The sequence below is a fragment of the Acanthopagrus latus genome, chromosome 1, assembly GCF_904848185.1.
Source record: "Acanthopagrus latus isolate v.2019 chromosome 1, fAcaLat1.1, whole genome shotgun sequence".
NCBI classification, from domain to species: Eukaryota; Metazoa; Chordata; class Actinopteri; order Spariformes; family Sparidae; genus Acanthopagrus; species Acanthopagrus latus.
In genome coordinates, this window is record NC_051039.1 from 3,210,917 (window position 1) to 3,232,289 (window position 21,373).

Sequence of the window (21,373 nt, forward strand, 5' to 3'; positions counted from 1 at the left end):
CAAAGAGCCTCAGAACCCTGGTGTTTATATGAAGTAGTTAATTTATTTAGATAATCAGTGATATAAGATATATTTGTTAGGACAGACCCATTAAAGAGACAGACATTTGTAAGAGGTGTAAATCTAATGGAACAATTAGAAAAGTTTGGCTCAACAGTTTTGGTATGGCGCTACAGAACACCTGCTTGTTGTAAGGTAAAGAAACGGGATTTGACATTTGTTTGACTGAACTTGTTCCTTCTAACAAGACAGCAGGCACTGCAACCATTTGACTGTTGTGTTTCGTTTCCTGTATATGAAAGCAACAGTAACCTCGAAGAGGCAGTTTGGTGTTCAGATGTGTTTAGTTCTTCCTCATTCTAATTTTCATCTTAGTTGCATAAAACCTCATGTTTCTATAAATAACTCCACTTTCGGTTCTTCTTTCTACAACGAAAACACATCTTGTTTTCTGTCCGTACCTACAGAGTTTAAATGATCACTGACACGTCTACAGGCTGCAGCCGTTCACAGACAGTTCATAAGCGGCGTCATCCAGGCTCTTGCATTTAGCTTCCAGGGTTGAGTTGCTGGAGCACTCTGCAGACGAGGGCCAGCGCTCCACCCAGGTGTCCTTCCCTAACATGTAGATGTATCTGACGGAGAAGGAGAGAAAAGACAGGACGGGTTAATTCAGATCGGAAGGTGTTTATGCACCTTATCTCAAAAGGGCTGGGATGTGTTTAAATGTTTTATAACTCAGGGCTCATTTGATGCCAATTCACCCAGAATTCAGAACTTTTCCAGTGTATGTTGTGGACTTACAAATATTCTATTATAGAGAGATATTTACCCAGATCTGTGGTGCTGAACTATTCTATACAAGACCAAACAACATCTAGATGTAATAGAACTATATCAACACTACACAGAATTACATTTGGCTGCAAAAAGTGGATTTTTGTAAATGGAAGATTCTTCATTCAGTTAAAGAAATTATTTATTGTTTTTTTAAAGGGACACTGTGTAGTTTTGGAGAAGTAAATGTTCTGTGCAAAAAACTGGCATAAAAATACTGTATCTTATATACATTGAAAAAAGCGTGTGTATATATATACATACACACACACACACACACACACACACACACACACACACACACACACACATATATGTTTCATTCATTTAAAAAACTATCAACAGTGGATCATGTAAACAAACTAGTATTCAAAGGGGTCAGATCCTGAAAATGAATGAATATTTGATTGTTATTATCAGGACTGATGTTGGTTAAAAGAAAGTTCAATTAATACAAATATATAGTATAAATATATAGTATTTTTAAAGGCAGTTTTTATACGTGGAACATTATTATATAACATATAACATTTGGGAAACACTCTTCTGTTGAATAATCGTTAATAAAAACTAATTTTTGTGTAATTCAGAACCTACAACTATCTTTTGTACTGCAATAAACCAACACTATTTGTGTATTTCTGTTTTCCTTTGCTCTTCCTACTTGTTGGTGTCGCTGTCGATGTTCCACTGGTCCTCTTTGGGCCCGATGATGAGGTACTGGGAGCCCGGTTCCAGGTTGAGTCCATCCCTGCAGTTTCCGTGAGACATGAAAAACCTCGTCTGGCCCGCTTCAACTCCGGCCTCCACACCTGATGGTCGGAGGAAGGGGTTCAGATAATATGTAGCTGCAGCACAGTCTCAAAGCTAACAAGCGTGACTCCGTCTGATGAGATATTTTGATCACATACTTGGCTGGTTGTTTGGAAATTCTTCATTGTGAGGCCTTAAGTATCTTTTGTTATTAGCAGACAATCTATAGTTTTAAACCAGAGCGGTTGAAGAGACTCACCCAGCTTGATAACTTGCGTGATCTCCATTTCGTATTTGTCGTAATAACTCTGGCTGACACTCAGCACCTTCACCTGGAAAACTGAAGCACGAGAAGACGTTTTTGTGCGAGCATATAATTACTGTTGCAGTGATGACACCTGCAGATTTGTTGTTGATGTTTTTGCTGCAAAGAGGATGAATCCTGGTGTTTCTGTTGTGGCCCTGACTGTTCTTCTATCTCTTCTATTGTTTCTTTTTATAACATTGAACATTTCCCATTCCTGTTTATATTTTCCTGAACAGATTTCTGAATCATTTCTGGATCCATTTTGTGATTTTTGCGTGATATTGAAGTTACTGTTGACCTTTTTCTCTGCATACTGTTCCAGACACTGCAAATAATTCATCTTAATATTATCCTCTAACTTATTTGTCTGTGATCAATCAAGATAACATACTGAAGCGTGCGTTTGTGTGGTTTTGGCCACCCTTTCTGTATCAGAACATACATGTTCAGCTGTGTGTGTGATGAAGTTGGGAGTGTGTGTGGCAGTGAATCGTACTGTGGTGTAATGTCGCGCAGGCAAACGTCTCTCTGTCCTTGTTGGGGAAGTTTTCACTGTCGGTTTTGGAGACACAGCAGTCACCTGGACATTAGAAGTGAATGAATCATACATTTAAAAAACCATCAACACACATGTCGACTCGTGCCGTGCTGCAGAAACACTTTACCCTGCGCGCAGCGGCAGACGTTGTCCCTGCAGATCTTAGTGAGCTCCTCTACGTCCTCGCTGGGAGTGTAAGTACGACTGCAGCGGTGATCTGTGACCCGGACAGAGAGCAGAGACACAGTATGACACCCTGACTCTAAAACACAAACATATCTAAATAGACATCTATAAGGCAGTCAACGCTGTGATATGATGTTTTGGACGTGCTCTCCTACCTGGGTTGTAATACTCGTAGACGGTGACTGAGGACGGCTGGAGGAGGCCGACTTTAAAGTTCTGCTGAAGCCTGAAGATCAGGACCTCTGGCACTTTGTGAGACACCTGAGAGGAGGATGGGGGGAGGATAGTTCAGTGTGATGGAGCCAAAGTATAGCTTACTGTTCCTAGAAGCTGAATCAACAGAGTTATCTGTGTAAAACCTGCAGGCCAGCTGGGAAACAATCACATGACACATCCAGAAAAAAACTCCCCCTGGTGTAAAACAGGTAAATCCGACTGCCGTCTACAGGGTTTTACCTTGAACAGGTGGATGATCAGAGAGCCTCTGTCACTCAGGTTGTCAACAATCTGGAAGTTATTGATGTAACGGTCCACTGAGTTGGACAACTGGTCGAAAACACACAGAATCAGAGTTAGACGTCATCATCCTAAACTTTTATTTGGTTGGATGTTGCTCCTCCTCCACATTCTCTTGCGGCGTTAAATAAAATAGTGGGGATATACTCGACAAAAGCAAGCTAAGCTTTAATCTGGATCCTCTCCTTTCCTGGTAATCTTTCTGATTTTGTTGTTCAGCACTAGATGTAGAGGCTGATTACCATCTCCAGGTCTGAGTTTTCTGGGGTGAAGCCAGTGGGCAGGCTGATATCCAGAACAACCATCCTGACATCTCTGGGTCCTAAAGACCTGTGGGGTAGAAAGAGACCAGCACTGATACATTAAACTAAACCTGAGAGGATGTCAGCACAAGGACGGCCTCCAGTTCGGTTGACATTAATCAAACACGGTGTTTGGTCTTTAATTCCCTTTAAAAAATGTCAGACAGTAACTGACCTCACTTTGATGGTGATCTGGTAGGATTTTTCTACATCTGCTGGAGGCTTTTCTGTCACGCAGTGGAGAGCAAACATCAGTCCATGTACAGAGGTTGGGAGTGCTTCACAACGCATATAAAAAGAAAAAACCTTGACTCACCACTGGATTCTTCAATAGTGACGTTGAGCTCAAAGTGGTTGCAAGGAACTTTCTCATCAACCTCGTGCAGCTGGTTGTAGTAGGTCACAACCTTTAGTCAAGGATACGCGAAGGGACACCAAGGAGAGAGACAACAGAAACAGAATAAAAGCTTTGTGTATCCTGCTGTGTTTCTGTGTTATGTTTGAACGTTTTGTGGGAATGTCTGCCCCCTTGTGTTGGAACTTAAAGTCACATGGAAAGCTTCAGCAGTCAGTGAAGGATGGAGGTCGCCTGAGAATAGTTACTTTTGCTTAATGCAAGTCTACCGACCGTTGATTTAGAATATTCTGATCACCTTTTTTGTGGAAAACACTCCTCTTAATCACAAGTGTGCACAGAGGGACTTTACTCTGTGATTCTTGGGGAAACAAATATTCTCTAGCATTCTTGTAGTTCGTTTGTGAGTAAGCTCACTATTGAGATGGATACACAGGAATGTTAATAACTAGAAAGGCGTCAAAACAGCAAACAAATTATGTTGGCAACCAACTGGCTTTTAACTGAAATGATAAGGACTTCCATTACAATATGTACTATATATATATGTTGATCATAGATGTGATGGTACCTCCAGTATCCCCTGTCCGTTCCCTCGAGCCAGCACTTCCAAATCAAGGTTAGCAGGCAACTACAGAACAAAAACACCAGAGAAGAAGACATTTTGAATCCAGTAACACTTTAAAATCTCCTCTAAGCTCGCTGTTTCACGTCTGTGAGCCGTGTTCAGTTTTCTCCTGATCCGTCTGGATTTTACACTCTGATTCACGTCTCTCTCACCCGAGAGCTGCGAGCGACGTAGGCGGTCTGAGGGTTGAAATGGTAGCGGATTTCCTTGCGTCCTGTCATCCTGACGTCCACGTCCAGACTGAGTTGATTAGAAGGAGGATTGTGAATCAGGTACTCTGACAGCGCCTGGAGCACCACCATGGTGGACTGGGAGAGGACAGAAACATCAGAAATGTGACTGTGTGGCAGGAGACCATAACTCACTATGACACCAATAAATTAACTATTGGATAATTTAAATTGGACACATTTTTTGCATTAATTAGGACCTCAAAAATACAAAAGTAAGACTAGACAACATTTCAAAACTTGGGACCTGCAGACACCCTGTTATTTAATTGGCAGCTCTTTTTTTCTTGTCTTTCTTTGTACATCACAGAGTCGCCCTGCTGTTACCTGAGTGGAGCCGAAGCCTCCGCCTCTCCTCCTCTGGCCGTTTAGCCATTTAAACGGCGCTGCAGCTGCCTCCATTTGTCCCAACTTAACCAGAGCCAGCAGGGCGTAGCCGGTCGCCTCGAGCGTGAACAAGGTGTTGTGACTGTCGGGCCAGTGGCTGCGACCTGGAGGACAGAGACGGAGGGAGGTAAAGGTGAGTTAAACGTCTGCTTACTTACAAGATAAAAGAATATCTGTTATGTGCCTGAACTGAACAGACAAAACATGAATGGAATGAACTGATAAAGGCAGGTTTTAAAGGGACAGTGAGTAACTAGATGTCTTCGCAGGTTAATGTTTTCTGTGCGGTCCAAATGAAACAGAGCTGAGCGTCCTGGTACCTGCAACTGACGCTCTCAGTAGATAATCCGTCGGGTCGTACTGTTGAGGGTTCCCCATCAGAGCGAGTGCGTACGAGGCGATGGCCACAGTGTAAGGTCTCCTCGGCATCACCAGAGCTCTCTTCAGGTAATCAGCCGTCGTACGCATAACTAACTGCAGCAGAAACACATGGGAGACAATTGATACCAGCACAACTACTGATAACACCCCGTGAGCGAAGTGACAAAGAGGAAACACATCGCAGTGATATATTTGGCACGACCAACTCTGCAGATCGTTTCCTTGTGTGGTTTACCTCCACGTCCACATTTGGATCAGTGCAGCGGATCCCGGCCTGCTTGGCCTCGGCGAGCGCAATAAGGACGAAGGCTGTCAGAGTCGTCTCTGGGTCGTCACCACGGAGACCACCCTGCAGACCCACACACAGAAAAAGAGTTTTTTTTTCTTTTCTTTTTTTTGAGGATTCGTTCAGAAATCTGGCCTGCTGTCTGTTCTAGGACTGATTTCTTCCTGTATGATGGAGCACTCTTAAAAAATCTCCCCAAAAATCCAAAATTAAAAGAATTTTAAATTAATATTTATCTACAAGATTGATACAATAGGAAATAAGACAGAACCACCAGCAAGCAACATAAATCAATTCAAAAAAACAGCTGTGCTATCATTTCAACGCTTTACATTTTAAAGGAACAGTTCACCCAACGATAAAAACTCTGTCATTTTCTGGCCTGCCATCTTGACGATGGAAAGATGGGAGAAGTTTCATCCACAAAACTTACTGGAGCTTCACAGCAAAACAGCATTCATTCTGCTCAACACCTGAAATAGCTGAGGAAGTATAAGAATAATAATAATAAAATGTCTGGTGTAATCCAAGTTCTCTGGAGGCCTCGAGATCCCAAATCCATCTGAAAAGATGGTATTTACACCCTCGACATGCCGTAGAGCTCCTGATCACTTCAGATGGATAATGTGCTAATGCTTTTAGCTGAGCAGCAAGAGTGAAGTTCTGGATTTAGAAAGGATGTGAAAAGGTCCTCTCAAATCAGTTTTGGAATATTGAGACTTCAAGAGACTTGGATTTCGTCAAAAGGGCTGTATGGAGCCATTTTCAACCCCCAGCTTCTTCAATTATTAAGAAGAATGTTTTAACAGAGTTTTACTGTTAAGCTCAAGAAATGTTTTGTGGACTCTGAAACTTCACCCGAATTTCCAGTCAAAACCTGTTGAAAGATGAGGTTTTTCTTTAACAATGAATAATGAATGACTCGTCAGCACCTACAAACAGAGGGTGTTTGATTGCGGATGTTTATATCATCACATTTAAATTAATTAAAACAAATTAAAACAGGAAAGAAAGGCCAAGGGAAGGAAGAGAGAAAAAAACATGTAGAAGAGTTAAATTCAGCAGGTGATGTTGTGTGTTTTAAGTGTGTGTGTGTGTGTGTGTGTGTCTCACAGTCATGGTCGTGCTGTAAACAGGGTTTTCTTCTATGAACTTCCCCGGAACTTGCCGGTGTTTGTTCTTCACCAGGTACAGCAGAGGGTCACACACTTGCATCTTGTCGATGCCGGTGATGGAGTTAGCCATGGAGAAAACCTTCACCACGTACGCTGTGATCCTGTAATCCCCAAGGTTTTGAATACTAGCATGAGTATAAGCCTCTCAAATATTAAATTGGTTTGTTATAATAAATCGGTTTGTTTGGAAATAAGGTAACAGGATTTAGGGTAAAATAACAGAAAATGGAAAATGTTGACAGTACCATGTACTTGCACCCTCCCTCCTGTATGGGGGGTAAGAGCCATCACTCTTTCTGTAGGCCAGCTGGTTCTCATAGCCTACAAACACAAAACAACATGAAGAAATTAAAGATGGGATGTGTCAGTCTACTCATAACATCTATCAGCCACCAGCCCGTCCACCAAGGAGGCACTTCATCCATCAACCATCCAGATCATCCTCATTCACACATCCAACAGGGTCCAACTATCTATCTATCTATCTATCTATCTATCTATCTATCTATCTATCTATCTATCTATCTATCTATCTATCTATCTATCTATCTATCTATCTATCTATCTATCTATCTATTTGTTTGTTTATTTATTCATCCATCCATCATCCATCAATGTCTCTATCCAACCACAACTCCATCCATCTATCTTATCCTTCCATTAATCCATCCACCCACCAATGTGTCCATCCATCCATCCATCCATCCATCCAACCGTCCATATTCGTATCCAACCATCTATTCCCCATACATCCATCTATCCTTCCATTAATCCATCCACCCATCAAAGTGTCCATCCATCCCTCTGATCCTTGTAACCAACCATCTATTCCTTGTTCATCCATCCATCCACCCATCCATCCATCCATCCATTCATCCATCCCCACAGATTTAGATCAGTCTGTCCATCATCAATCTCCAATTTCTGCTTTTTCTTCACATCAATGTGTTTTTTCCTTCTGTCTCACCTCTCCTGATGTATCGGAGGGCCTCAGCCTTGCGCTCCACCCCTACAGCCTCCCAGTTGTTGGTCCTCTCCAGGTAGAGGTAGGCGATGAGCGGCAGAGTGATGCTGGCCAGGTTCTGCTCCACACAGCCGCCGGGCATCCGGATCAGAGAGGCCAGAGAGTCCTCACTGATCGAGTTATCAATACTGTCGGCCAACACGTTGCCTGGAGGGGAGAGGAGGAGTCAGGAGTCAGTCCATTCTCTGTAGTTTATTAATAATCTTTATCACCACTTGTGTAAGTGGCTGACCTCTGATGTTGATGAATGTCTCCGGCATGGAGTTTGGCACAACTGACTCCAGTTCGACTTTGCCCAAACGAATCGTCTGCGTTCCTGTGGTGGACAGAAACAGGAGATGCAAAGTTAAACTTCATAAACAACCCAAACCTGAAGTGGGGCCATTCCTTGAATAGGCATATACCTAAACCTGCACAGACCCAACAGCAGCAAAGAAAAGAGCCTTAGAGGACCTGAATTAAGAAAAAAAATGGTGTGTATCATGTGTATCCGTCTTTCAATAGCCTGCTGTGTCTGTAATCTAATTGATGTGTGAACCAATATGGAAAACCTATGATAAAAATAACTGCAAAAACTGGAGCATTCAGGAATATGCACCACCTTTTCTTTAAGCAAAATAAAAAAATAAACCATTACATAAATGATGCACCACTGCGATCTTCTTACCTCCCTCTGCAGATGGGTTCAGCACTTGACTCCAGGTTTCAGTCTTCTGCACTCCATCCAGCTGTTTGGGTTCAGAGCACAGTTATGATGAAGGACGATCTTTACTCAAGTAAATCTGTGTTATCTTTGAATTATGTTCTTAATTTGTTCCATATTAGTATGTGTCTGTCTATGAAGCATTTTTCAAAGAATCCTCAATCAAAAGTCTGATGTAGCGGACAAACTTTCAAATTAGCACCACCCCCCATCTGCATCATTATGGGTGACTCACCACCACCCGTAGAAATTTCTGGACGCGGTCTCCTCCCATCATGTCTCTGCCGACCACCATCACCTCCAGAGGAAGTTTCCCCACCACCAGCGGTACGATGGTGTAAGGCACCATGACGGACGCGCCGGCCCGCAGCGTCACTTCCTGTGTGTGTCTGTCCTTGAAGGCAATGCTGCACATGTTTTCTGTCTTCATCAGCACCACCCTCACCTGAACAGAAACCAGTCACAACAGAATCACTGATGCTGAAGATGTACTGCATGCATCGCATTTTATTGTCACTGGCCGCTGGTCCAACACTTTAGTCTAGATAAACATACTGAAAAAATACAAGAAGCCACACACATTTAAAACTGGCTGATTTAGATAATTCTGGTGGTGAATTAGAAATCATTTGAACTTCTTTCCTTTTAAAAATGCAATTAGCCGCTTCACAATCTATATTTTCTACGTTTCACCTCACATCCAAGAGGCTTCCTCAGTTCTAACTAACTGGAGGGGAGTTGCAAGGTTTTAAACTCTGTGTGGGAGTGTCCTTACAGAGTTGTTATGGTCACGCCTGAGCTCTGAGTTTCAGAGTCGTCAGGGCCCATTGTGGGTCCTTGACTTAACTTGCCTTCATGTGGGTTGCTAAAGTGGCTGTGTAGCGTTGAGGTGATGGTTCTTACGTGCAGGTCTTCGTAGCCGTAGTTATGGACCACAGCTTTAATCTGGACCTGTTCGTTCCTCGCCACTGAATACGGCAGCTTCAGGTCCACAAAGAAATGCTTCCAGGCTCTGACGTTGTACGGCTCGGCAACACAGAAACCTAAAAACACATTCAGAGGCACATCAGCGATGGATGCAATCTGGTTCGACTGTGGCACAGTTTGATTAGTAACCTACACCTCCTCTTCCTCCTACCTGTGTGAGGTGACGCACTGATGGCCAGAACTCCCCACTCTGTGATGCTGTCAGGTAAGGCACTGTCCACCCTCTTGGAGGCCAGCCTGAGGATCAGAATCATAAGACATGATGTCTGTGCTATCACCAACAGGAAGGTCAAAATCACAAAATCAAACACATTTTAATACAGCTGATTGTTGATGTTGCTCTCAAACTGACGTCCGTTCTGGTCCAGCCACCGATGGAATCACATACATCACGAAACAATTCCCTTGGTATTTGCGTGCATTCACGTTCAGTGGCTGCTCTCAATTCAGTGATTGTTGCAGGTCTCATAGCATAAACTTTGTCTTTTAGGTATCCCCATATAAAAAGTCTAGTAAAAAGCCCTCCGTCCAATCCACCTGTTTGGCAAGATCACATCAAGGAAGGATCTAACATTGCGATGGTAGTGTGGGGGCGCGCCATCTTGCTGAAAATAAAACTCCTCATCTTCGTTAATACTTGGCATGACAGCCTGTTGAGGCAATTGAGTTATCAGCTGCTAAAGTGTGTAAGTATATGTCAAAACACAAGACTTTCCCAGTCTTTTGTTGCCTCTGTCCCAACTTGGTTGAAGATAAGCAGATATTTACAAAAATCAATGACGAACTAGCATCTTATCACACTCTGTTGTCTTTATGTTTATTTTCTTGGAATCAGGGCTGTAAATGCTTGGGTTAAACAAGAACATCACACAAACACACACAAACACACACACACACACACACACACACACAAACACAAGCTTATGTGCACACAGTTGTACAAGACAGAGTCACAGAGATCGATGCCGTGTTTGTGTAATCCGGGAAACAGAGTCAGCATTGTTGATTTTGAGCCGTCCTATCAGCTGTTATCTCTGACCAAACAAAACGTGATGCAACACACGGGATCCACAGAGCTGCAAGATGATTTGTCTGACATGATCGAACAGCTTTGGATCATCTGTGATCCATTATTTTAAGCTTGGTGCATCAATTTGAAGAGGACTTTTGGGGACATAGTCCCAGGTTCAGTCCAGGGTTAGGCTTAGTTATCACCTCCCTTTGCTACTCAGCAGAATCCTTAAAATTGCAAAACCTTTTAAAAACACTGGTTCTCAATCTTTTTTGTCCCGGCCAGTATTCTGTGGTATCTCATCAGCATCTCATTCTAATGCCAGATTGATTTAACTGGACAGTTGGAAATGTATTATCATTAGTTTCTCAGGGAGAAAAAAGAACTGCCGAACAAGACGCATTCTTAAAAACAAGAGCAGCTTTACAAGCAAAGCCTGTTTCTAGGTGCTATTCGCTAAGTTGCCTTCACAGGAAGTCCGGCAGTGGAATATTCCACTTTTCGTAACCATGGTGATAACACGGCATTCACAGGGTATCACCAGGAAAGGTTCAGGCTTTCAAGAGGAAGCAACTCTTAATTTCCTCTGCGGTGAATACCAAGGAGACTCACCCGTCCTTGTCTACCTGGCTGGGCAGGTTAACATCCATCCACAGCCAGGACTCGTAGAACTTGGAGCGCAGATACACTTGAGTCTCATCCAGGTACTCTTCCTCCTCCTCATACTCCTCTTCCTCCTCGTACTTCTCATTAAGTGCCGACTGCGTAACTGTCACATCTTCTTCTGCCATTGGCATTCCCTTTGAATAGAGCACTGTTTCTTCAAATCCTCGAGAAGTCGCTTGAACTAGGCGTACATCCAAACCTGTTTGAAGACATTCAGAAAAGATTTCCTTCCTCATTCTGTAGGAATATTTTGTGCTGACAGTGTTAGAGCCAATATAGCATCACCTGATACTACCATGTTGTTCCTCAAACATCATATTTCATGTTGCTCAAGGACCATCAATGCAATTAACCAATCAAACCGTTGCAATGTTAAAGCTTTGTGACTTTGGAGAAAGATTAAGGGGCAGTTATCCCTTCTAACACATGCTTAATGTTGTGAAAGGGTCTATTTTCATCCCATATCATATTTTCCTAACAATGACCAAGTATTTCTGTTGGTTGAACCTGATTAAACAGTGATAAAAAGCCCAAAAAACATCTAAAACAGGAACTAATAAGTGAAGCTAGTGTGACTAGAAGTTTAGCACCAGACAAATTGCTGCTGATGTTGAATAATTTATCATAATTATCTTGTGAATTCTTGTGTTATGACCAGATCTGTGTCCTTCACCAAAATCTGGTCAGTTTATCAACGAGTCATAGCGGACATTTGTAAGAAGTTTGCCAGGTCCCTCGAGTGCTGGAGCTGAGCACCAGGGAGTCCTTTCTGAACGTATTTGAGTTGTTCTTTACATTAAACTTGTGTGTTGATTGTGCGCCTAACATTAGTGTGCATGTGGTCAAGAGAGAAAAAGTTACAGTGCTGAACGCAGCAGTTCAGTGTGTCTGATCTAGTTGTTGGTGAATAAATGCTAAACTCTTCAACACCTGAACCTCGTTTCAGTGTCTTGCTCGCCACCCGCTGATTAAGATGAAGCGGGTTAGCCACCGACTTAGCGAAAAACATCAACCCAGGATCCTACTAACTAAAAATCTGACAGTAGTGTTGAGGAACAGTAATTACGTCGGGAAAAGTCCCTAGATGATCCCACTGCATCCCAGCGGAATGGAAAGGTGGGCCTGGGCGGAGCAGTGGTGGTGGTGTAGGGAGCTGTGGTCGTGGGTGGTGGGGTGGTGGGAATCTCGGTGTTGAACTCTTGGTTCCTGTAGGTGGCGCAGCAGTAGCGGAAGGCCCGGATGCACTCCCAGCCCTCTGTGATGTAGAGGGAGCGTCGGGTACAGGAGTACGGCATGGGAACCTCCCTGAGGCCGTCCTTACAGCAGCGGCTCAGGAGCTTCTCCTTGTAAAGACTCTCTGGTGGCAGAAAGAGGGACGTGAGGAAACCAGTCGTCAGTGCTGGTGGTAACATATAATGAATGACTTGTTGTACCTGCCCAGCTCTAAACATGTGACGAAGTTAGGGACTCAGTGATGAAGAAAGGGGATAATTTAGCAGATAATTTAACAGTGTGATCCTCAAGAAGTTGATTGAGACCAAAGTAGAGTCAACATTGAACTTGCATAAATCAGGTAGACAGAAACACAACTCCAATGGGAGTTTTTTGTTGCTCTTTTTCTGTTGCATGTCTCTAAGAGAAGACTCTCTTAGAAACTGTTTACAAAAGGACAGGCATTTAAAACATTTCATTGCAGGTGGATGAACCATCTGTCTGTCTGTCACCATCTCTCATTGGGATCAGATCAATGGTGGACGAGCACCATGAAAACCGGAGCCAGATTGTAAATCAGACTCTTACGGAAGCAAGGAAAACATCGTCTCTCCAAATAATTCTACTGGAAGTTAAGTTAACTGAGAGAGAGAGAGAGATGAGCAGATGACGGCTGTAAAATTAATGCCAGCCGACCTCCGTTGAACATCATCCAGCTCAAGTCTCAGGTCAGAAGTAAAACGTGCTCCTGACCAGGCGAAGTGATGCGAGGACACTCACCCAGCTGGGCTTTACGCTGCAACAGTTCAGCAGAGCGCCTCCTTCTGGCGCTGGCTCGACACTTGATCTCTGAGGAGAAGAGAGGGGAAAAAAAACATCTTTACTCTGATGCACAATATGTATCATTTTGTGTCAGTCAGCCATAAATCTTATTGGAAGTCGCTGTGTCCAAAATGTTATATATCGCTGGATGATGGATGCTGAGGTGTGTTGTTGCCGAACTGCTGCAAAGACTTTATGTTTGCTCATTCAAATCCCTCTGCTCTATATTTTCTCCCACTTTAAACCCCCAAATATCACAGAATTGCTTCTCAGAAACTGAGTCCACCATGCATGACGTACATCAACCTGTGGTAACCATACAAACATGCCTTTTCTTTTCCAAAATAAAAGCCTGAAAATGCCATGACGGCTGTTCAGTATTCAATATCGTCAGGATTGTTTCATGTGACAGAATATACCGTAATATTCAGTAATACTGTATGTAGTGTTGGCCCAGACTCTGTGACATACATTATTGGACGCAGACCGACTTATTTGCAGATTGTGTGAGAAATCCACCTGCAGGAGCTCCAGTGTTGCTTCACTTTGAGCAAACTCACAGTGCAAACCCAGCCTTCAGCAGCTGCAGTCTATCAATGCTGTTTTTTTTCAATATCTAACCTACTTTTACTCACAATGTGTTCTTAATAATATATAGTAATATGTCTGTAAGTGTGTCAGTGCCATACTTTGCAACTGGACACTGAACTTTCTCACAAACAGACCCGAGATGGTTTGGATCGGAGTTCACACCTCCTCCACTCTAGTGTTTAACACTGAACATCCTCAGGGCTGTGTGTTCAGCGAAACCAGGAAGAAGATTGTTATTAGAATGAAAAGGAGGCAGAGACACATGTTTACATGGAGCTGTGTTTCTGCAGACCAACATCACAAAGAACGACAAACAGCTCCATTTCTTGAGGAAACTCGTAGCTACCTTGTCTGCTCGGGGTTTTGAACCTGGCGCTGGAAGCGTAGAGCAATCCTGCGCCTGAGAAGACCGCTCGGGCATCGCTGCCTCCGCCTCGAGTGCAGCCGATGTCTCCGTGCTCCACCACGTCCCAAATCTGAGCAAAAGACATTACGACATTTCTCAGATTCTACATTTTGCTATGAACTGTTCTTGCTTCATCCAGCACCAGGTCTCTTTTCAGTGAAACACTCTTTTTGTTTGATCGGTAAAAACACACACCTTCCTCTGTGTAAGTCTGTCCCCTTTGAGTAGATACACAGCGTTGTCCACGGCCACCATGCTGACCTTCGCTCCTGGATCCCCTCTGACCTGAAAGCTAAAGCTCTTCCCCGGAGAGTAGTCTCGACGTATACCGTCCACCGGCCCGACTGTCAGCTGTTAGAGAGAATGAATAAAGGTGCATCAACACAACGATGAACAAAAGTCTGAAGAGCAGAGCAAATAAAAGCAAAATCAAACCAAAAAACAAAAGGAGGGGAGTAGTTGTGAGGAGCCAGCGACTGTTTTTGGATGTGAACACTGTCGGTGTTCATGGGATTGAGCCAAAAGCCAAAACAACACTCTCTTTTTACACGGTTTGTCAAAATTGATTAAAAACATATAATATTGTCGCTGTTTTTTATGCTTTAAAGCCCCACTTTCAGCATTCAGCATAGCTGCACAGCTCGCAAAATATTTCTCGACAAAATAACTACACAGTTTCTGAGAAATAACTGTCTCTAACTGATTAAACAACTGACTCACGTGAATAAACTCTGCTGCTATGAGACCTCATGTTAGAGAGACTATCGTTGTCCATGCTAACATCCACGCTATTAATGTTGATTTATTCAAACGGCAATCCGCCCTACAGCTGGACTTTCAGCCTGAGACTCAGCTGATCTCACCCCTCCAGTGCAGGAATCGACCACGTCCACCCAGATGGAGTCTGGAACCACCTCCTCCCTGCTACTCCAGTGAATATTGTAGAAGGCCACGACACGGAACGACGGCATCATCTCTGGGGTGACCGTCAGTCCGATGTTGGTGACCAGCTGACCGGTCACGTCCACACGCTGAGCCTGAATGATTTTGCCTTTATTCAGCACCTGAGAAAAATCTCATCATCAGTACCTCACATTTGTTTTTTTTTTTCGTTGACTTTGTGTTGAAATTGCGACGCGGTGTTCTCGTCTCACCAGGTAGGTGATGTGTTTAACTAGATCTCTGTGTGCCGGTTCTGAGGTAACGATTTTCAGGTCCATAGACAGTCTGTCTCCGACGGACACCTTGTTGGTCCTCGTGGAGATGTACAGGTAGTTCTGGTGGCGCCGGTTAAAGGGGACGTAAGGCTGAACAGTGATCTGCTGTTTGGCCTGCTGCTCTGGTCTCAGGTCAGCCTGTGTGGTCTCAGCCTGGGAAACGGAGAAGATTCAAAAACAAATGACCACATTACTCAAATAAGAACTGGTAGTCAATTAAAAGCCTGAACTTTAAATTCAACAATGGCCTGGACGACTCATAGTAGTTATCAGATTATTTCAGCGGCTGTGTGTGTGTATATCTACAGCCGCTGAGGTAAATAAAGACACCGGTCACTATTTAAAGACTATTTAGGGTAAAGTTGGGAACAGTTTTGTCTTAATAATTCCAAAGATGGATGTCCTGTTGTCCAACAACCACACGGGTCCTGAGGAGACCAAATACTTCACACTGAACTTTGGGAAAATGTCTCCAAACTTATACAGAACTTGTTTTTTTGGTGTAATGGTGCATCCATGAATATTGTTGCTGGCACCTACATTACCCACAATACATCTCAGCACATCACTGGAGGCAATTAATCAGATTAAATGCAGTTTCCTTTAAACAACTTTTTTTTCCACATACTTCCCGAGACCTGAAAAAGCAACAACAGAACAGAACCAGCGCCGTCTGTTCAGTTCTCACAACATTAGACACCCAGTCAGTAACAGGAACCATCATACTAACAGTGATGACTTGTGCATGATGAGTTTTTGGCATGTTGATGCTGGCTGGAGCCGTGCCGGAGGAGACCATCAGGGGCGTGCTCAGGAGATTCAGCTTGACCGGGACGTTGCGGGCCATGGAGCCGTCATGGTGGCTCACCTGAATCTGGACAGGACGGGGGAAAAAGTTCTCTCAGTGACATGATGGACAATGGAGCTGAAGACACAGAGGATCCAGGTTATAGTTTCACTAAACACTGAGGATGGGCCTTACTGTGAAGTCGAAGGGCAGACCGGGCTTGAAGTACTTTGTCGTGTCTTTGAAGGACAAGACGTAAGGAGACTCCACGATTTTGATGCCAGTCTTCTCGGCTTCAACCAAATCGCTGCCTGTAGAGGAGGAGAAACAAACAGGGTAAGTTCATGAATCTCGGACTTTTTGATACTCTAGACACATTTAAAATGGATCTTTCACAGTTTATGAAGGGAAATTCCAGATTATTTTTCTCTTATGGGGTAAAAATACATATTTTCTGATGCAGTGTTTTGTTGTTTGTACCACTGATCTTTGGAATTGCTCGCTGTCAAGCTCGTGTCCCACATTTCCCAAAAGCTGACACACAGGACAGTCAATGTTTTTGAGTTTGTTCAGAGTGCGAAGGTCATGTGATACACATCTGACCACAGGCCGCATTTCAGAAGTGGGACTGTTTACATGAACCATCAATCTGTCCTGTACAGAGGGCGAAAAAACTGCTGACTGTCTGATTGCAGCATTTCTGGAAGATTTTGGTCTTAAAGGCAACAAGGAACAAGTCAAACACAGTCGACTGAGTCTCAGCAACGTGTTTTGAGATCATGTGACAGCTTCTTGTAAAGTCTGAGCGCTATGACTACGACACATTGATTTTATTGATGGAATGGCAGTTGGCATCCTGTTACCGTTCCTCTTTTCCCACTGACATGAAGGTCTTACCGGTGCTGGTGAGAACTGAGGCCTTGACGTAAATGGAGCTGCCGACCAAAGACCTGATGTTTGGATAAGCTTTCTTGATCTCGTCCATGCTCAGTGTGACGACTCCACCCTCCAGCTGCAGGAGAACAAGGACACAGAGAATATTTTTCTAAGGAACTTGACAGAAAGAGAGGCTATTTTGCCAGCTGTTGCATCCGATTTAAAGAATTAACAACCAAAATGTATAATCTTGACCATAAAGTCCAGACTGAAGGTCCAATTACAAGCTGTAACCGGAAGTTACAAGCAGAGGGAAAGCCTCGATACATCTGAGAAAAGAGCTGGTGAAACTTTTAAATTGAGCGACTTACATCTGACACCTGCTTCATTGAAGACAACCGGATCATGTCTTGGTTGATCTTCACTCCGAACACCACGTAGGCCGTCCCCTGGACCGGCTCCCCGTACAGGTACCTGAAACACAGCCAGTGGGGTTTCATTCATGAGAAACAGAACGAGACCCTCATCAGATATCCTGCAGACAAGGCTTCAGTATTCATGTGTACGTTCTTGTGTTTTCAGTACGAGGATCAGTTTCCCTCGTAACTAAAGATTTGCACCTCCTGACTTCTTCGGAGATTAGTTTGGGGTTAGGACTTGGTTTTAGAGTTCAGAAGCCTCATTTATAAAATAGATTCATGATTAATTTTGATCTCGTGTCGTCTGGCTTCAGTCTCTTGGACCCTTGCTGTAATCTCGTCTTCCAAAGAGTTTCAGTTTAAGTTGAGCTGTTGCCAGTGGGATTCTTCAAACCGGCTTGAGCAAGGTTGGAACTGGGTTCAACTAGGTGCAGGTTGAGTAGAGAGTCAGTTGCCAACAGGGGCAGCAACTAAAGTTCAATCAGTGGTTAGGTGGGTTGATGAATGAGGCAGAATGACGTTGCAAACACGTGTGAGTGCGTTAGACCGACCTGGCTGAGATCTCTACGGCCAGTTCGCTGTCGTCCAAGTTGAGAAATGACTTCCTGGGCGATAACGTGACGTTGAAGCCAGGAAGCACTGAAACACAGCAAGCCATAAAAAATATAGCGCAAGGTGGAAGAGACTTGGAGAGACTCTTAACTCAACTAACAGTGAGGCCAGCGCAACAGAAAGCAGCGTTTAACCCGACCTACCATATTTCTTCACCTCGAACGGGGCGGTGAACGTGTTCTGCGGCCAGTGGTCGAACTTTGCGATCACTTTCCACGTTCCCTCACTGCCACAGAGATGAGGTCACATCAGAGGTGGCTTATAAAACAGAGGGTTCAGGTCAGCAGTCAGAGAGGGTGAGACCATCACTTACTTGACCATTTCAGAGAGAGGAAACGTGTCTCCAAAGACGCCATTAATAGCTCGAGTCCTGTCGATCTGTTTCACCACCACACCCTCTGGATTCTGAAACACACACAGCGCAACAAGTTTTAGGCTAACTCAACCTTTAATTTAACAGGATGTCACATAAATATTCATAAATATTCATAGGTTATGTTTTCGAGGGTTGTTTCGTTTACCTGGATATCTATTGTGACGGACGTCTCGAAGGCCTTAAAGAACGGAGACGATGTGAAAGCTCTGAACCGAACTGGAGGGGGGACAGAGAGACGGGCTGAGAAACTGAACCTCTACACGTGGTCTGTTACGTTAACGCACCACTATCTTATGTTTTCTTCAGCGTCTGCAGTTCTCACCAGTATCTCCGGGGTTATAGATGGGTTTGTCCGTCTGGACGAAGATGTATCCGGAGTGAAAGGACACCATCAGCACCGTCTCCTCAGAGTGGAGGCCACCGAAGTCCACCCTCAGATACACAAACTTGTTCTTCTTCTCGTCGCGATTCAGACGATCTGAGGGAAGCTGTGATGAAGCGAGAGTCAGACACACAGGAGGGTTTTCAGATATGATGAGGGAACGTCTCTTCTTAATGTTCTGTGTTTCAGTACCACGTCAGATTGAATCTGTACACATGAAGCAGCACATTGGATCCTGAGTTCGACCCCAAATTCGGTGTCGTATTCGAATGCTGTGTCAGAAATTGCCATGCTAATAAAAACCATCTCACACCAGACAGTAGCTGTTGCCTTGTTCACGTCATATAAAACCATCAGTATTAAACTGAGACGTCGCGTCACCTGTATGGTTTTAAGAGCCTGGAATCCATTTTCCAGGTTGAGTGTGACAGAGTCCTGGAGGAGCAGGGTGGACTTCCCGAAGTCCTGGATGGTGATGGACGCCGTGACGGGGTTGGACACGCCATCTGCCTGCAGGTAGATGTTCTCCTGGCTGTCGGTCCTCAGCAGGTCCGGAGCCAGCAGAGTGAACCTGCAGGAAAACCCAGAGACACGAGGAATCTATCAGCTGTTTAATTACTGCCAGAACTGATTACACAACTGTTACGAGCATCATTAGTGCTACTTCATTTGGTTCTAGTACGACTACAAACAACAATAAGAATTTGAAGCAGTGCTTTATTTTAGAGGTCGTACTGTAAAACGTTCCTAGAAAGCATCTGATATGTAAAACTTTAGTTTCTATGAATTTCACAGGAATATTTTATGTAATTGGGCACAAATTCTAACAAAAATTAGACAGTGCCATGTCCAATTTATTAATTTATATCACTGAAAGGGAGAGTCATTTGGTCTGAGCAGAGCTGGTTCAAATCAAATCGATTCAAGATACGAGAAGAAAGAAGCTCCGAATAATAAGTTTAAATAAATATCTGTGAGTCGACACCACAGTACTAATATTAATGCTCTGGAAATTATAAAAATATCAGAAGAAAATTATATTTTTGGACATAAAAATTCACAGAAAATAAATCTAAATAGTTGAATTGAATTTTGTCTGAGTTCTGAGTCTGAGACAATTCGTGGTATCTGGTCAAAATCTTCAACTTGAGGAGGGACTCATCATCTTTGAGCGATGATAAGTTGACTACTAAATGTTCTGTACCACCACTAAAAACAAAAAAACAATACATGTCATATTAAATACAATGGTTGATTGCAAAGCAAGTAAAAGGCCAGTGAAGACAGGTAATTTATGAGAAGTGAGAAGTCAGAGGAGAATAATAAAAGAAGAACCTCCAGTAATTTCAGATAAGACACGAAATAAAACTGAAGCCAGTGTTTAATTAGCAGCAGTTTGGTTGTACGATCAGACATACAGCTGTACCTCGGTGACGGACTGACTGTGTCCCTCAGGTCTTGTTTTCTGCAAAAAAAAAAGAAACAGTGCATTGATTCAGGTCACGGAAATAAACAACATGTGGTATTTTAGGTCATTCAGCTTCAGTTTGGTGTCGGGGGAAAGTTAATGACACTCGATTATGTTTTAATCAGTGTTCATCAATGTCTCCCATAATATATCCTGCAGTTTAATAGGCTAACACCAGAGAAAATGAACAATTATTCTGAGTTTCAGTGGATGATGTGTCTTGTGGTGTATTTGAGATGCTGACGGATGATGACAATAAATATTTAGGTATAATTGATATAATATGATGCGATATTAAAAACAGTTCACCTCAAATTTAGGTTTTTAAACTGCATTTATGTCCAGATTTGGTTACTTACTCGTGCAATCTCCAGTACGTGTCTATCGATGTAAATCTGAGGGGCAGATTGGGAAAAAAAAACGAATGACTTCCGCTGTCAGAAACTGAGGACTGAAACTGTGTGTATCATTGCAGACACATACCTGTCAAAGGGTCTGATGATTCTACAGAGAATAAAACATCATTAGTAAAATTAAAACTGCAAAGATGTAGACTGTCCTGATGGCAGCAGAAAACAGAAACGTACCTTGATAAAGTCAGTCGTTTCGCGTTGCTGAAAAGCACGAGAAATAAAATGCTGTGCAGCGTCCACCGACCCATGTTGACTGAGCGGGAGCTTCAGTGGACTGTGGCCGCAGGAGAGATGGACGACTTCTTTATCAGACCCTGAACTCCCCTCCTGTTACTAAACACACTGTACAGTCAACAGGAGGAGGAGCAGCTTCGGCTTCTGATCAATGACAAAACACAAAACCCACTGCAGGCCTGGTCAGGAAGCTTTCACACCCCAACTACTCCTAAAGAATCAGCATTAAAATGTGGTTTGAGTAAAATCCTTCCATTCAGCCTGGCATACTGAATCTTGAAGGCT

The 21,373-nt window shown here is 43.4% G+C and overlaps 1 protein-coding gene across 1 annotated transcript; it reads right to left on the minus strand.

Annotated features, from left to right (window-relative positions):
- Window positions 1–23: 23 nt before the first annotated feature.
- LOC119018828 (complement C3-like) lies at window positions 24–21,163 on the minus strand. Its single transcript, XM_037096831.1, has 44 exons — window positions 21,029–21,163; window positions 20,925–20,945; window positions 20,801–20,836; window positions 20,400–20,438; window positions 19,355–19,544; window positions 18,914–19,079; window positions 18,737–18,807; window positions 18,529–18,620; window positions 18,359–18,441; window positions 18,155–18,242; window positions 17,556–17,658; window positions 17,206–17,320; window positions 16,504–16,619; window positions 16,252–16,395; window positions 15,459–15,674; window positions 15,168–15,368; window positions 14,500–14,655; window positions 14,245–14,374; window positions 13,266–13,334; window positions 12,340–12,630; window positions 11,220–11,472; window positions 9,747–9,832; window positions 9,512–9,651; window positions 8,844–9,053; window positions 8,573–8,633; window positions 8,138–8,221; window positions 7,849–8,052; window positions 7,127–7,202; window positions 6,820–6,982; window positions 5,656–5,769; window positions 5,360–5,513; window positions 4,980–5,143; window positions 4,575–4,730; window positions 4,366–4,425; window positions 3,756–3,846; window positions 3,615–3,666; window positions 3,380–3,467; window positions 3,078–3,167; window positions 2,777–2,882; window positions 2,563–2,652; window positions 2,394–2,477; window positions 1,850–1,930; window positions 1,502–1,649; window positions 24–635 (listed from the first exon to the last, which is right to left on the minus strand). The coding sequence occupies exons 1-44, from the start codon at window positions 21,100–21,102 to the stop codon at window positions 491–493; spliced, it is 5,301 nt and encodes a 1,766-aa protein (XP_036952726.1). The 5' UTR covers window positions 21,103–21,163; the 3' UTR covers window positions 24–490.
- Between the last annotated feature and the right edge of the window lie 210 nt (window positions 21,164–21,373).

Coding starts and splice junctions, on each gene's coding strand:
- LOC119018828 (XM_037096831.1), bottom strand. CDS start 21,102: ATGGGTCGGTGGACGCTGCACAGCATTTTATTTCTCGTGCTTTTCAGC. Junction 17,659..18,154: donor GCCGTAGAGATCTCAGCCAG/GTCGGTCTAACG, acceptor GCTGTGTTTCAG/GTACCTGTACGGGGAGCCGG. Junction 9,652..9,746: donor CAGTGCGTCACCTCACACAG/GTAGGAGGAAGA, acceptor ATGTGTTTTTAG/GTTTCTGTGTTGCCGAGCCG.